The sequence below is a fragment of the Simochromis diagramma genome, unplaced genomic scaffold (assembly GCF_900408965.1).
Source record: "Simochromis diagramma unplaced genomic scaffold, fSimDia1.1 OVJJ01000402.1, whole genome shotgun sequence".
Taxonomy (NCBI): Eukaryota; Metazoa; Chordata; class Actinopteri; order Cichliformes; family Cichlidae; genus Simochromis; species Simochromis diagramma.
Genome location: NW_024386972.1, coordinates 5,919,338 through 5,936,175, shown reverse-complemented (window position 1 = coordinate 5,936,175; position 16,838 = coordinate 5,919,338). Strand labels below are relative to the sequence as shown.

The following is a 16,838-nucleotide window of genomic DNA, read 5'->3' as shown; positions in this document are numbered from 1 at the left end:
AAACAATGAAATTTGAATGAAAACAACAGAATTTGAATGAAAACAATGGAAATTTAACACTAGGTTTACTAACCTGCGCTGCTTGACTACAACACAGTGCTGTGCATAAAAGCAGACTGACCCAGACAGGAGAATCATTTCTTATTCGCATTTCTGAGAACGCACATCAGGATGGCCTCCGTATCACTGCCACGCAGGAAGAACCTCTCCGCGCAACAGGCTTTGGCCTTGCTTCAGGAAATGGATGAAGCAGATTCTGATGGAGGAGAGGTTTGTTAGAGTCTGCTAAGGTTTGTCACTGCCATAGTAGATATGATATTTATATAAACCCATTTAGAGTGAGATTCATGTAAATTTACCATTCTCTATTTGTTTATCTTCTGACAGCGTAAGATTACAAGTGTGCTCCAAAGCTTCCTTTGCCTGTTAGATGTGGGAATGCTGCAGACCATCAGAGAGTGCACGGTACATCAAGCCCGCAGAACAGAGCCGGACTGGAATTTGTCAGTTCATGAACTGATGGCATTCATTTCAATCCTGTTTGTAAGAGCAATCATGTGTCCTGTTGGTGCTGGTCAGAAGGATTTCTGGTGCCAGTAATCAAAGAGACAATGCCCCGAGATAGATTCATTTCAATTATGCAACACCTTCGATTTGATGACAGGGACACACGGGCAGAACGGGTGAAAACAGACAAATTTGCGGCGATCTCCGACATCTGGACAAGCTTCAACGAGAACTGTGCTAAGAGTTTCACTCCAGGAGAACACATGACCATAGATGAACAGCTGTTCCCTACCAAGGTTCGTTGTCCATTCACACAGTATATTGCAACCAAGCCAGACAAATTTGGGATCAAGTTCTGGATGGCCATGGAGTTGGACACCAAATATGTCTGCAGTGCATCTCCTTACTTGGGAAAGGACCCCAGTCTTCAGAGGGGAGAGAGGCTGGCAGAGAACGTGGTCATGAAACTGATGGAGCCCTTTTTGGATGATGGGAGAAACATCACAACGGACAATTTCTTTACTTCACTGTTACTGTCGCACAGACTGCTGCAGCGCAAAACAACGTTACTGGGCACGGTGAATAAAGTCCGGCGTGAACTTCCTCAACTTGCAAAAGATACTGCAAAGCGAGAGGTATTCTCCACTTAAGTGCTTAGAAGTGGCGGTGTCTCCTTGACAATTTATGCACCTAAAAAAAACAAGACTGTGTGTGTTCTAAGTTCCATGCACCAAGACGTGATGATTGGTGACGGCAGAAAGAGGAAACCCAACACGATAACAGACTATAACCACATGAAGGTATGTGAATGTGTGTACAATTTTACACCAGTGCTACAATGTTTTCTGATGTGTGCTATACAGGCCTATAGAAAAAAATATATACTCATGACTCTCTCTCTCTGCTTTTACAGTGTGGTGTAGACGTGTTGGACCAAATGGCATAAGAGCAGCAACACGCAGGTGGCCAGTAGCGGTTTTCTACAATATGCTGGACCTGGCGGCGGTGAATGCCTACATTTTGTACAAGGCATGTACAGGGTGGACAGGCAAAAGAAGAATGTTTCTGAGTCTTCAAGCTCAGCAACTTCATTGCCGATTCATGCAGCACAAGGAAATATTAGCACAAAGGCAGGCTGCTGAAGCTGCTGCAGCTGCTGTGCCAGGGACTGTAAAGACAACGCAGTGCCAGGTGCAAGAGAGCTGCAACAGGAATCGCAGCAGGTTTACCTGTGCAACATGTCAGAAATTCACCTGTGCCAAATGCAGGGATGATGGACACTGGGTCTGCAAACGCTGTAAAGTTTGAAACACTTTGAAATAAAACAGACTTGTGTACCCATATATTGTGAATGTGTGTCTTTTGTATGTAGGTTGTAACACAGAGGTTTGGCCTGGAAACATAAATATGGACACGTGTATTCAAAAATACTGGTGTGTGGACACACACACACACACACACACACACACACACACACACATATATATATATATATATATATATATATATATATACGGTGAAGCTAGGCGAGTGGCTCCAGCAGATCCCGGGAATAACATCAGAGATCTCTGTCCAGAAGAGCGCAGTCCTGGGAACAGCTAAGATACTGCGCAGGACCCTCAAGCTCCCAGGCCTCTGGTAGAGGACCCGAGCTTGAAGGATAAACCGCCCGCAGGGGCATGCTGGGTGTTTTTTTTTTTATATTTTTATATATATATATAGATGTGTGTGTGTGTGTGTATAACTAGACTTTATGCATATTATGTAAGGTGTGGCTATATAAATATATGTACAACTCTGTGTATATGTGTTTATGGACAGGCATGCAATGTAGTGACAAGGATTGACAAGAACTAACATGGTGCAGTGTACGCTGCAGGTAAGGAAAGAAAGTAGCCTTGCAGGGAAGGAAAGACCTGAATCTCTCATGGTTGGGGGTTGGGGGAGGGTGTCTTTGCACAACAAAAGCAGGAGAACAATAGAGCTGAAGACCTGTGAAAATCTCAGCGGGGTGCCAAGAGGTGTTAGGGTCGGGGGGAATTTACGCAAATTTGCGCAGGCTAGTAAATCTAGTAGTAGGGACTTGCACCAGGGAAAAAAAGGCTCAGTAATTCTAGTGTTAAATATCTTGTACTTTGTTTAGAGATTTTTGTTGACATCCTGAATTTCTGTGTAGCTTTGGTTGAACTGTTGTGGCAGCTTTTCTGCTGATTAGATGATGCCCTCGCTTTTTCTGTCTCACTTTCATTTGTTTGAGTTAACATGTAATGATGTAATGGTCACTGGGTCTGCAAAATTTTCCCTCAATTACATAATTTCTGACTAGCTAAAGGTCACTGAAAGAGTGCCTACTGCTGCTGCTCTGTGCATCTATTAACTTTTCAGTTAGATAAGTGTTATGATGTTGAATTGTTCTTAATAATATTCTTGTATAGTATTATGGTAGGACATCAATCGAGCAACCTGTAGGTTACTTAGACAGCTGCTCTAACCTAAACTGCCCACCTAATTATTAAACTGCACACCCACATACCCACACCCACACATGATCTAGATCTGACCCTGTGCATAATGGTAAAGATGGCGACTGTCCTACCCCTGTCCTCAAACAGCCAATCAGAAGCCAAAGTGGGAAACATATGAGCCATACTTTTTGTTACACTGATGCACATACACAGTAAAAGGTCATAGCAATTTGACTTGTGGATGGTTGACATATATAATAATGAAGTCAACTGTATTTTGTTTATTTCACGTAATGTATCCATGCCTTGAATTAGCACGGCATTTGTTTTGTGTGAGGCTCGAGGGACACTTATCATTGCTGGTGCTCATTACAGTGTAATGTATATGTAGTGTAATTCTTGCATGTGTACCAGGATATTAAAGTTTCTTAAATTTCATTTGTTGGCAGAGTTAGCGTTGATAAATGCAAAGAGATTTTATGTCCTCGTGACCAATGATATTAAACTAAATAATATTTGGATAGGGGCTTTTTAAATAACTGACATGTGAGGCTTTATTTTTTCTATCAGGATTTTGCTCTATAAAAGGTAAATTAACTGGTAGTTATATAGCACTTTTCTACTCAAGTATTCAAAGCATTTTAAACCACATGTCTTGTTTCCAACATTCACACTTAGAAGAATGCACACACCCAGAGAGATTTTCTAAATATCAGTCATTTTAGATCTCTCGTTTCAAATGACACCAAGCTCAGGTGTGACCTTAGACTTGGGCACTTTCAACACACCTGACTGCAGTTTTGTGTCGGTTGCTGTCTTCTGAGTTTGTAAACAAGTGCCGACGTCTCAGAGCTGTAATTTCTTTCCTCTTGAATCGAGAAAAGAAATTATTTCCCATGGAATCAATTTAGCAGGTCCAACAGGGAACAGGGAGGAAGGGTTCTCTTCCATAGCCCTCCAAATATCAAGCACTGGGTTTGAACAACATGTCAAGAAGCAGCCAGAATTTGGCTCGGTTATGTTTGACAGAAGTGGCTCGTTGTCCTCTGTGGTTCTCCCTCCTCAGCACTGCAATAAACATTTTTCATTTCTCCATCTGGAGGCTCCTCTGTTGGACAGAAACAGATGCGAGCATCTAGTAATCAAACTGTCAGGCCAGTGTTGCACAAAAGCACCATCGTACAATATGTTGAACTAAATGGCCCACATGATCATTGGTCATCCTATCGGGTCTCTTGTCACACACTATAAACAAGAGATCTTTAGGACCTTATACACATACTCCTCTGCACTTTTCATTGCTTCTGTTCTATCTTAATACACTGGCAGTTTGTGTATCTCTATTTATCATGTATTCCCCTCTAATCTATAGCTGTTTAAATTTTCAATGCATCTCAATCCTTTTACAGCAAATCTTTATTTTACTTTAACCAGTGTTTAACTGCCCCTTAGAGACAACAAAGACTCAGTTTGGAGGAAGTATCCTTGCCGTTTTTCAAGGAGATAGATCTTTAATGCTTTTCCTTTTATCCATCTGACGTCTGTATACTAACAGACTTCAGACTTACTGTGCACCATCAAAATGAGGACCCAAACCTGGTGTCAGCAGGTGAGGCAGACAAAGGGAACTTTAATGGCACTTAAAACAAAGTGGGAGCAAAAAATGGTTCAGAAAATTGGCAAAAAACCCAACTGAAGACTAACTACAGTTTATCCAACAAAAAGATGAAACACAGAAAAGGGACTTTACTAAAGGAAGTAAAAACAAAGTCAAAAGGAGGTATGGATGGAGATGTGAATAGCAGCTGGTGAACAGACAGACTGTCAAAGCAAGCAGGACTATAAATATGGTCTAAGAACAAATAGGACACAGATAAAAACTAATTAGAGTGTAGCAACCAATTATAAAAAGCAGGAAGGAAACAAAGACGGGAAATAAACCCATCAGAGACCACATATATTCTATGGTGTGTATAGTCCAATTGTTGCTGTGAATTGTATAAATAAAGCTGATTGGCAGTTATTAGCTAACAAGTCTTGCCACACTGAAGTCATCTTGATGAAGCCTCTGGGCAGTTATTTTGAAGCTGCTGTCTCCAGAACCATAATTGTAAGCTACAGCTACAAAACTGAAGGACAAGTCTGATAAAGAAATGGTTTTTGGTGATTTTTCCCCAGAATAAGGTTTAAAAAGCCCTTTTTCCCCCAGCACTTAAAATTCTTCCTTTTAAGATGTACCATTAAGAGAGGACTCAAAAGCAGCATGCAGAGGAAGGCTAAAGTGATAACAAAGAAATAAACTTTCTATAGCTTCAGCAGAAAACGAATACAGTAAGAATAAAATGCAAAATTAAGTAAAAAGCAGTTTTGTCCAGCTCAAAACGAACTATAGACTAAAATCTTTTTTTAACCTTCAGATCTGTAAAGGGTCATGCTAGATTTGACTATTGTAATGCACTGTATACTGTTGTTAGTCAATCGTCTCTTCCTCGTATACAATTAGTTGAAAATGCTGCTGACAAATTATTATAAATATAGCTTTAGGAAAACTGCTGATCTCTGGAACTGTGGTTGGGAAATAGTTTGCTGTTGTTTTATTTTATGTAAATATTGAGAATGTGTGTAGCATCAATCTCTAGTAAATGTAAACTCCAGATGTGACGAGGAAGAGCTGACTTTAAATGACGCAATCATTGGGGAACAATTTGTGATTGTGAATGAGAGCTCTTTACCGGTTTCACACTACGGATAATCCTCCATCATAAAGCATCATACGGCCGAAATTGACTTACTTTTTAATTCAGAATGACCCAGAATGAGTGAGTGACCCCATAAACTCACCAGAAAAGTGTTCAAGAAATTCAAGAGAGGTGTTTTACGCATGGACTGTAGACATGCGACCACTGTGCATGTGATGCTAACTTGTCTGCCATTTTGAAAATGCAACAATCATGGTGATTGTTGCAAGTGGGGTAAAGCGAATAAGATCCCAGTAACACAGGCATAGAAACCGGTCTGCGACCATCTGGCAACCACCAGTCATCATGAAGGAACAAATGAGTACTCTATGACTGATTGCAAGTGGAGATTTATGGCAGTCGCTGGGAAAATGATTGCTAAAGTCACAGTTGTACAAGCTTGCAAACCAGACCGTAAGCCCCTGGCAGCCACCTGGCTCTAGGAAAAATGTGTATTCACTGGTTGGCAAAACCTCCTTGGTCGCTAGCATGTTATTGAAGTTGTAGTTTGAATGAAAGAGGCAGATTGTCTACAAACACTGTCTAGTTCCTCTCAGAGCTGCAGTGAAAAATGTGACACAAACACATGGAGACCGCTTCGTTTGTTAAAAGTTGCGCCCTTTGAAATATTTAGAATTTTCAAAAGGCATTGAATTTACTTTGAAGGCAATCTTTCTCCATTTATGTTATACTCTTCCAATCTGTACTACTGCTCAGCTAGTAGTTAACTAGCATTTGCTGGCAACCAAACTTGGAGGTATTTTGGTGAAGATCTTTTTTGTGTCCAATTTCATCCTGCAAGAACCAACCTCCACAAACTGCCGCCAACCACTTGGGGAACACATAAGGAACCAGCCTTAAGTGGGATTAGAATAACTTTGGTGATTAGAATATTCTTTCTCGTGCTTACGACATAAAGGTATTTTTTTATCTTTAACTATTTTTAATCATTTTTCATACAAGAAAGAGAAAGTGAACCTTGAACCAGGGTAATAAACACCCTTTTTGACTTACTATGAAATGAAATAAGGTGTCAGTGGTGTGTGACATTTTTAAATACGATGAAGGAATACAAGACAGTCATAAGGCGTTTCATAGAGCTACGTGCACGGGTGAGTGATCGGGTGATACTCACACCGAAGCACTGTAGTCAGCTTTATTTATAACATACCAAGAGACAGTTGCACAGCATTTCCTGTTTATCAAGCTTGATTATCAGCATGAGTATATGTGTGTGTGTGTGTGTCCTATATCTTGGAACGAACAGCTGCATGTTTGTTCATTGCTACAAGCTCATTTTTATCCATCTATTTTCCGCCGCTTATCCAGGTTTGGTTGTGGGGGCACCAGTTAATCTAGTTGTTCCCAAGCTAGGCAAGAGACATCATCTCTCCAGTGAGTCCTGGGTCTTCCCTGGGGCTTCCCCCTGAAGGACATCCTTAAACAACTTATCTAGCAGATGTCCAAGAGGAATCCAAATCAGATGCTCAAACCACTTCAACTGACTCACTATGATCTGGAGGAGCAGTGGCTCTGCTCCAAGTCCCTCTTGAATGACCAAGCTCCTCCCCCTATTTCTAATGGACAGCCCAGCCACCTTTCAAAAGAAATTAATTTATACTTGTATCTGTGACCCCATTCTTTCAGTCACTACCTAGAGCTTGTGATTATAGGTGAGGGTAGGAACATAGCTCAGCCATTGAATTGATAGCTTTGTATTTACGCTCAGCTCTCTCTTTACCACAGCAAATCAGTAAAGCGTCACTCCTGATGTTGCACCAATCCATTTGTCAATCTGATGCTCCATTCTCTCCTCACTCATGAACAAGACCACAAGATATTTAAACTCATTCACTTGGTGTAGTAACTCGTCCCAGACTCAGAGTGGACATTTCAGCCTTTTCCACACGAGAGCCTTGGTCAAGGTGAAAGTGCAGATTCTCATTGCTTGAGCCACTCCTGTGCAAGCTGGAAGCTACCACCTGATCAAGGTCGAGCTAAGGATGAACCTCTTTGCCACTGAGCACTTTTTTTAACTAATCAGTCATGCCCCATGTCCTTAGACTCTGCTTCCATTACAGAATGGATGACAGTGGAACTAAGGAGATCCTGGAAGTGTTACTTCCACTGCCTGACTATATCCTCAGTTGAGGGCAGCAGAATCCCACTACCACTGTATAGAGTATGAGTAGAGTGTCACTTCACCCTCTTGATTTTTCTAATGTTTTATGAGAATCTTTTTGAGGCTAGCCAAAAGTCTTATTCCATGGTCTCACCAAACTCCTCCCACACCTGTGTTTTTGCATCAGCCACTGCCAGACTCGCGCTCCACTGGGAGCACCTGTCAGCAGCCATTGGAGTCTCACAGGCTAACCAACCCCAACAAGTGTCATTCTTTACCTCCAGTGTTCACTATCTGGTTCTAAGATTACCGCCACAAAAGGCACCACCAACCTTGAAGCCACAACTCTTGCAGCCATCTCAGCAATGGAGGTGTGGAACATGGCACACTCAGACTCAGTGTCCCCAGTCTCCATGGGGGTATCTGCCAGATGTTCCCAGTGCACCATCACTATATGTGTGGGTACGCCAATGCTGTCCAGCAAATTGCTTTGATTTAGCATCACTCTTTGTCTTGCCCCCCACTCAGGACCAGTTTGCCTTGAAAGACCCTATAAAGGCCAAATAACAGCAGAGCTCCTTGGATTACTGGAATCCACAAACCCCTCTATCGCGATAAGGTTGTAATTCATCGAGGGAGCTTATGTTTATACTTTAGCTTGTTGTTGCACTAGCAGTTAAATTATTTGTGTTTGCTTATTTGCAATGTACTGAGTTAGGTTTACTTTCACTGGATGCTGCCTGATAGGATTTTTTGGTTGTCAAAACTGATATATTGTTTATTTACATGTAAAACAACAAGCAAATATGTAATATATGCAATATCCTGGATACAATGGGTTGCCTGATCTAAAACCAGGTCATTTTAATGTAACCTAATTATTTTTGCATGTGAGGAGCCTAATGGATGACGTGGAGACAGAATAACCTGTATAACCTGAGCAGGACTGAGCAAGAGAGGGAGGAAGGGCAAGGATCATGCCACACAGAGCGGTACTGTTTAGGCCTGTGTATTAAATGTGTTATTTGTATAATGCTACTGTTGTGTGAGTCCAGACCCACATTCTGATCCTCTTAATATCAGCCAGTACTCTGAATCATGGGACCAATGATTCTGTGGGTGTTACAGCAGCCAGAGGGCCTCAAATACACTCTCATAAATACACACGGTACACATAAAATCAAAATAAACAGCAAGTATGCAGGAAGGATGAGTTTATTTGTTAGAAAGTTCAGTGCAAAGTCTAGAACACAGAAGTAAAATGTTTAAACATCTTGAAACCCTAAACTTGTATGTTGTATGAATGTGTGTGGACACTTGGTTGCAAAGAAAAATACAGAAATGTATAAAGCATGATGCCCTCAAGCCACAGAGGTCCGACCCGAGAGAGGTGGTAGATACTCTTCACATACAAGATTGTGGTATAACAGAGGGGAGTTAACGTAAGTAGGGTTAAGACAGTTAAAGGGGCACTTATGGTGTATTATAGAGCATTAAAGGGCTTTAGTAAGTATTTTCAACATGTTATTGTTGAGAAGTAAAGACCGCAGCAAAGACAGTTATATAAATGTTAAAATGGGTTACAGGGGCAGGATTTAGTCTGCCTTAATGTGCTAAAAAAAAAAATTAAAAACAAGTCCAAAGGCAAAAAGGGCAGTTGAGGTAAAGAGAACAAAGGGAGGAAGGATTTCACATGAAGAATCTCTTGACAAATTCGAAGAAACACTCGAGAGTTTCTACGAATTTGTCAACATTTTTCTTTTGCTGTATCAATGAGTGCCTCTTCCCTTTCCCTGTCCTGAGACTGTTTTCCCCTAAATGTCATCTTGGATCAGCAGAGATGCAATGAATGCTTTATTGTTCACCCTGGAGCTGGTGCAGACGAGACCAAACATGCTCCTGCATGGTAAATGTATCTGTCTTTACCGCTGTAGTATCACTGCTAACCAACATTACCTTCCCAGGAGTCATAAGACAGACAAATCAGTGCACCCCTGACCTTTCTCAGAGCTTCATCTGTCTTCCCATTAGTACCACAACTGTTACATTTTGTTGTTGAGCAATCTAAATTTTGGCTTCCAGATTTATCAGCTATTATGAATATCTAAAAAGTGATCTTACAGATACGTTGGTTTACACAGTTTTTGTTCACTCTGTCCAGTGTGATAGCGCTCTGCCTTCACTGAGCCTGATCTATGCTTCCCCCTGTTTGTTCTTAAATGCTGTCTTGCAGGTTCCTGATACGAAGAGTTAATTAGTGCAGCTAGTAATACTTCACAACACATGCTGAACATTCAAACACTCATTTAGCACACTGCAACCCCAATAAACACACTGCATGAAGTCATTGTGGCTTCTGCTTTTTTGCTGTTTTGGGTAATAAATTGGTAAATTTTGGTGATAGCTACATCTTTCCTACTATTTGTCATGACTCATAAGGCAGACACTGACACCACCAACAAACGGAAGACAAACCAAACACTGCAACAGTGGGAGAACACCAGATATCATAAAAACAGTTAGCATCACTTGTTGATTTCTAGATGCCGCATTTTAAAGCCTCAAAAGTGGCATTTGTCCACCACCATGTTGGTTCATACTGTGCATCTGAGGTGTGACTAGCATTACTGACCATGGTGGGAGTTGCACCAATCAGACATGGCTGGAGTCATCCCCACTCCATCATCAAAGCTTTCTTTCTTAATCTGGTAAAGGCTTTATTAAAGCCTTTTTCATACTCTAATTCCTCTGCATGACACGTGTTAGTAATAAGAAACGTATTTGTTAAGGTGATAAATTACAAAGCGCCTGTTTACTTGCAGAGTGAATATTCATCTTTGGTCACAATTAATAATTTAATAGATGCCACAAACAGGCAATGAGAGAAGCATGTGGGAAAGAATGCTGTTTGACATGGAAGGACAGAGGTTGCTTTCACTTTGTTTTTAACTTCTTTTGATCTACTACTAGATGTCACTGGACAAGCACTGCTTGCTTTGCATGCCAAGTCAATAAATACCACTGGCTAAACTATATGGGTGCAGTGCACACACCAAAAATCACATATTGTCTCTATAATGTATAATAATTCCAGTAAAATGATCCCAAAAGCACAAGTAACTGCAGCTGAGTGGCACAGTTCATTGACTTGAATTAGCAGAAGCCAATAGTAGACAGCTAGGTGTTGCCACAGTGGCAGCCATGCACATGGCCACAATCCAAAGCTTAACAGTTACACTCAGGGAGAAACTATTTACAGAGATCAAGACTGGTTTAAATGGTAGTTGGGCATTTTAATGTTATACTTTGTGTGAATGCACATACTTTTAGAGCTACCCTCAAATGGCCAACTGCAGCTTTTGGGGTTTCCGCACTGGCTTTATCTTTCAGCTCAAGACTTGAACAACAACTCTTTTAGTGACATTAGTAAAATAAAATAAAAAAATATAGCTTTATAGCAAAATAAAGCTAAAAGGCTTCAATGAAGAGACTTTGAAGCAACTGCAGAGCAAGCCTCCAATCGCTTTCTTTATAAAATTGCAATTTACAAATATTTCTTGAAACAATGATCTGTAAGTCATAGCTAAGTAGGCTAATGACAGCAATACACCTCCTTAGTTCACCATTTCCCAAGTGCACAGGAATGTGCTTACAGGAAACCAACCAGCCAGTAAATCCAAACAGTTCCAAGTGTGATTCACAGTAGGATTGGACACAAAAATGAGAAGATTAAGAGGCAGTCCCAAAATCTCTCTAAGTCATCATATTTCTTTAATACTTCATTTTTGTGTGTTTTTTTAACTTCACTTCCTTTACAAGTACAACATTAGAATGAAAATCTAACAAGATCAACTCAAATACATTTTTCTTTTCCTCATCGATTAATGTATCCCTTCATTCTTTAGTGTTTGCAATTGGGTCATTCACAATGAATCATTTCTCAGCAACGCAATAAATACAGATTTTTACTTAATGTTACCTAAATGCATGTATTTTGCGAGCTGTAGCTAGCCAACATAAAACTTGGTTCTCCCCAACATGAAAAGCAATAAATGACCATTCAACGCCATATGTGGAGGAGGCAGCTAACAATCTAGTGAATAATTCTTCTTTTTGTTTTTTCTTACTTTAACTCTTACCAGTAGGAACGACATATAATAATTCCAACCCAGGAGGGAGTAGGAAGAGAAGCTGTGCAAACAGGCAAATCTGGAGAAACACTACTCCACTCATTCCTCGAAGTTAAATAAACAAACAAAAACTAAAGCCCGCTTGTGTTCCTGTACATATGCAGACCCACTGACACACTCCGAGGCAATCCCGGGAAGGGATTGGGCGAGACACACGCACAGATAGAGAGAGAGCAGGTCTTTCCCACCCTATCAACAGCTGCTGTACTAACAGCACATTTCTGTTAGAGTGGGATATGAAAGCAGGGTAGGAATAATGACTGGCCACTTAGACTCTTAGACCACCTCATATATAGAATCAGCAGTTGACAATTCCACTTTATCACACACACACATCTTTAATTTTTCCATTAACCACCTTGGATCTTTAATGGATTCTAAGCTCCTAATTGGACCGGTGTTCCCGACACCGGACCCGACTTCCCGTACACCCTGGAATATCACCTCCATCAGCCCTCGCCGGCCCATGGAGCTTTCATCGATGGCTACAACTGTAAGTATCGCGCTACAACTCTTGATTTCTCCTTTCTTGTTTAAATGACTATCCCTCGACTGTACTGGAGAGCCCCTGCGCGTTGCATCGATGCGTAAAGGAGGCGAAAATGTGAACCAATCCACCCAAATGGGGAAAAAACGGGCAAAGGAACTCGCTATTTTTTTCATTCAGAAAACGTGAGATGTTTGAGAGTGAGAGTGCGCGAGGTGTCACCTCTCTGTGAATGAATGAATCGCGGCATCCTCCCCATGCATGCGTATCTGCGCTCTGTTCATTCAGCGCGGGACCTGAATGAAAGCAGGAGCGCAGCGCAAATCCCGTCATCACCGGTGGTTCTCTGGCTTGCTCCGCTGAGGCTGTAAAGAGATGCTGTGGGTGTAGTTATGTTTAACTTCTGTGGTGAGAGCGCGAATCAATTTTAACCTGCTCCTCGTGTAGTTTTCTTATAATAGTCCTCATATGCCAGTTTGCAGGGACATCATCCACTTAATAACTAATAACAGTTCTTTAATATTTCAGGTGACTTAACGTAACTTTACTGTTTTTTGTTTTTTTTTGTAAATTCTGTCCGCACAGAGGCACATGGAAACAAACCAATAAGTGATTTTAATTGTTTTCTTGTAATTGCTTTAGAAATTTGTTTTAAAGTCGTCCACACCTCGCTGTCATCCTCTGTTACCTTATTTACAGTTATTTTCAAGCTGGAAAGTATTACCCAGCCTCAAGTATATATCAGATTCTATTTCTCTTTGTCTCCCTCTTTGATTCAGAGTAGGATTAGTTTACCCACCGCATCCAAGAAATCCCTTTAAACAGATCTGTAGCATCGTGATCGTCTAGACGATCTGTGTGTACTGAATATAGAACACAAGATACTGTTTAACTTTGCCCCACATGAGCCCATTTTGACCTTGACTAAGAATGATTTATAAAAGGAGATTTAAAGATGTACTGAGAAACACATGGGTGAAGTGATACACTGGATGTAGTTCAACAAGTGGGAATGGTATAGTTTGGATTCTGAATTTGAAGCTCAGACTTGCAGGCTTTAACCACTGTATTTATGTGGTCTGGTGTTCATGGGAGTGCTGGGAAAAGCTGATAACAGAGCCGTGCCTAGGGGTAGCTTCTGGAGAAACAGATGGGATCTTCTGCTCCGGATAAAAATGTGGTTTTCATTTTGATCTTCCTCTCTAGGATTCTCTTTTCTTCTTTCCACTGTTTGTGGCATTTTGTTAATTATCTATCTAATCCGCAATCTCTACAAGGACATAAGCCAGTTTAAAATGTCCATGCGTGTTAGTGCGCATGGATGCACATACATTTGAGCACAGCTCGTGTGAGTGCTGATATGATACGTGCATGTGGCTTTGTGTCTTAAAAAGGAGACTATGATAGAGCATGAGTGAGTGGGTGGCCTTTTGTAATCATGTTTTGATACCTGGTAAACACAAGAGTTTGCCTCTGAAGACGCAGACAACCTTTTCTCTGCCAACATACTGATAGGCTGATTAACAACTTGCTCTTGAGGTGTGGCAGATTCAGTGAGCAGATAATCAGCTGAGCAGTTACTGCAGCATTTATCAATCCCGTTAAGCCTCAGAACAACTGAAGGAAAAAAGGCTGTTACCACTTAAAAGAGATAGAATAGGCTGCTGGATTGCAGTTACTGATTATTTGTTTATGTTTGCATTCAGTAGATATGGGAGTAACAGGACATGATTAAAGTTAAGTCAACTAAGCCCTAGAATAAATCCAGAATATGAGGTTTTAATTGTGCAAATATACAACCTTAACATATTTTTTAAAAACTGTATGGACGTTCCTTGCAGCAGCCTGTTGGTCAGTTGTGAATGTCCAACACACATCAGTGCAGTAACATCAACACAAAACAAAATCCAATAACTAATTTTCTTAGATGATCTTTTATTAATTCCTGACAACCAGATTTCACCCAGATATTTTACTCACAGAAAAAATCTTTTAAGGGATTATGCCAATATTGTTTTTCTGAACTGCTAAACAAAAGCATCAAAGGCGCTTGATTAAAGATGAACTTATAGTATAGAACTGACTATAAGATCCTCTTTAAATATAAGAGATGGTTCCTATTTCCTAATATGTGCAGAAGTCTATAGCTCACTGATATCTGAGTGGCTACAGAATTGTTTTTAATAAAAACATAGAATCTCCTGCAGTTATGTTTATCATATATGGCTGCATCAGAGGGATGTTGATTTAATGATTTTTGCACATAGATTCATCAGTGCCTGTGCATGTGTGTGGGGAAGATACTGAGCTTGAAAACTCTTTATGTTTACAGAAATTTAAGAGGGACCTACAGTGCTTTTTCTTATTTTTGTCAGTACAGACTGTTACAACTTCACATTTTCAAATTAAACAAATCTTCAAAATTGAGGTTAGCATTTGTAAGTAATCGGTGTGAGCCAAAAGCTCATGCTTCAGAGCTCAGTTTTTTCTACTCTTCACTCATTGTCAAAGAGAGGGGATATCCCTAATATGGTCATCTGGAGCACACAGCTCTGTCTGTGAGCACAGCAGCCCCACCCACCTGCTGTTCAAACATTTTGTTTGTATGGAGCGCCCAATCAGAATAAAACAAATACTGATATAAATATGAGCATCTATGTTCTTCTTATTTTTATTATTATTAAAAACAAAAGAAATGACTTAATTTCATTCAGATTCAACTCCTATAATTTTTCTTCTTCGTGTTCCTCTTCTTCGATGTCTCTCACAATCTCATATATCCCTTATCTTAATTTTATGCTTCACTTCATTTATTTTTCTTTGCCTGTCTTATCTCACTGTTCATTAAACAGTCACTAGACCACTACATTTGTATTAGCTGTTTTTCAGCGATGAGGAAAAACTCAGTGATGCTGGTGCGCCTGGCTTTAGTATGCGTTCACAGACATATTAACTATCAAGAGTATAAAGATAACATTTTAGTCTGTAAGTCTCATAGGAAAATGCATAGAGGACGAGGAGCCTTCCGTGCTATGCAGCTCGCTGTTTCCTTCCTTCCTCCTCGTCATGTGATCGGCATTAATCTGGTCCTAAGCTGCTCAAACTGGGAGAATGGTGACATCAGAGGACATCAGAGGGAAAGAAAGGAGTGATTGAGAGATTTGTAGGAAAAGTCAGGAAGGTGAGAAATTATGCAAATTGGGAATCATCAGTGGCCATGGAGGAGAAGCAGATCCAGCAGAGAAAAACTGAACTGTGTTATCCAACGCATCCCTCATGACAGCATCATGCATGCATGCAAACTTCATTTTCCACCACATTTTCACTCATTAGCCTCCATAACTGTGCCTCAATTTTCTCACTCTACTGTTCCTCCATTTAAAAACAAGAGCTTGTGACTCTGCAAAAAACCAAACAAAAAACAGCTGAAACAGATGTCAAATAAGCAGAAAAAAACAGATGCACACTTAAATGTGGCATCCAGGATTAATGAAAAAGATATGCGTGTTCCAGTTGACCGGTAGGGCAGCTGAGGAAGATTTAGTTCAGCAGAGCTAGTTCTGTGGACCGTGTGCATGTGTGTGTGGGTGGGTGTGCATCTGTCTAAAAGAAACACAGGGAGAGTCAAAAGGGAAGTGTTCATGCAGGCGGGTGTGTAAGGATTTCTGATATGAATTCTGAAGTGGAGCTGTGTGCTCTCAGGTGAAACAGCATCTCAGAAAAAATAAGGTGCTGTCAAATGAAAACCTTTCATTAACACGGAACTTCTTCTTCTGAGGTAAAAAAAAAAACCAACAACAAAAACCCCCCAAAACCCAACCTTGGTTTATTTCAGTTCATTTAAAATGGCAAGTGGTTGAATATAACTAAGTGCATCTTTTAGGGATAAATTTGTGGCACTTTCTTTAAATTGATTCTTTGTATTTGACTTTAAACCTTAGGACTCAATGTAATGTATTTTAATATTGATAAAAGGGCTTCTTGTACAAAACTGCACAAATTCTGCAGCCCTGCTGAATGTTAGCAACTGTAACAAGATTGCATCTCGTTAAAAGTGCATCCAGTTTTGAAGATGCACTGACAAATTTTCCTGCTAATAAGTGCAAATGCAATGTTATCAGTTAAGGTACATAGTACTGACCAAATCATAGCCAACCGTGGTATGAACTGAATCATGGATTTGACCAAAACTCCATAATTCTGCATGCAGAGCACTGTGCAAAAGTCTTTAGTCTCTTTCATTTCTTTATATTTAGCTTCCAAAGAGCCCAAATTTTGGGTCATTTTATTTTTAAAGTGGTCTTGAGAAATAGTGTCAAGGCTTTCTGA

At 40.4% G+C, this 16,838-nt stretch overlaps 2 protein-coding genes across 2 annotated transcripts in view; both read left to right on the top strand.

Moving 5' to 3' along the window:
* Positions 1–292: 292 nt before the first annotated feature.
* Positions 293–1,846, top strand: LOC120737916 (piggyBac transposable element-derived protein 3-like). Its single transcript, XM_040038828.1, has one exon. The coding sequence runs from the start codon at positions 612–614 to the stop codon at positions 1,155–1,157; it is 546 nt and encodes a 181-aa protein (XP_039894762.1). The 5' UTR covers positions 293–611; the 3' UTR covers positions 1,158–1,846.
* Positions 1,847–12,074: 10,228 nt separating this feature from the next.
* Positions 12,075–16,838, top strand: part of LOC120738173 (melanopsin-A-like) — a 42,649-nt gene continuing 37,885 nt past the window's right edge. Inside the window, exon 1 of the mRNA XM_040039315.1 lies at positions 12,075–12,515. Coding sequence (XP_039895249.1) covers positions 12,393–12,515 — 123 coding nt within the window. The 5' untranslated portion in view covers positions 12,075–12,392. The remainder of the gene's footprint in view (positions 12,516–16,838) is intronic.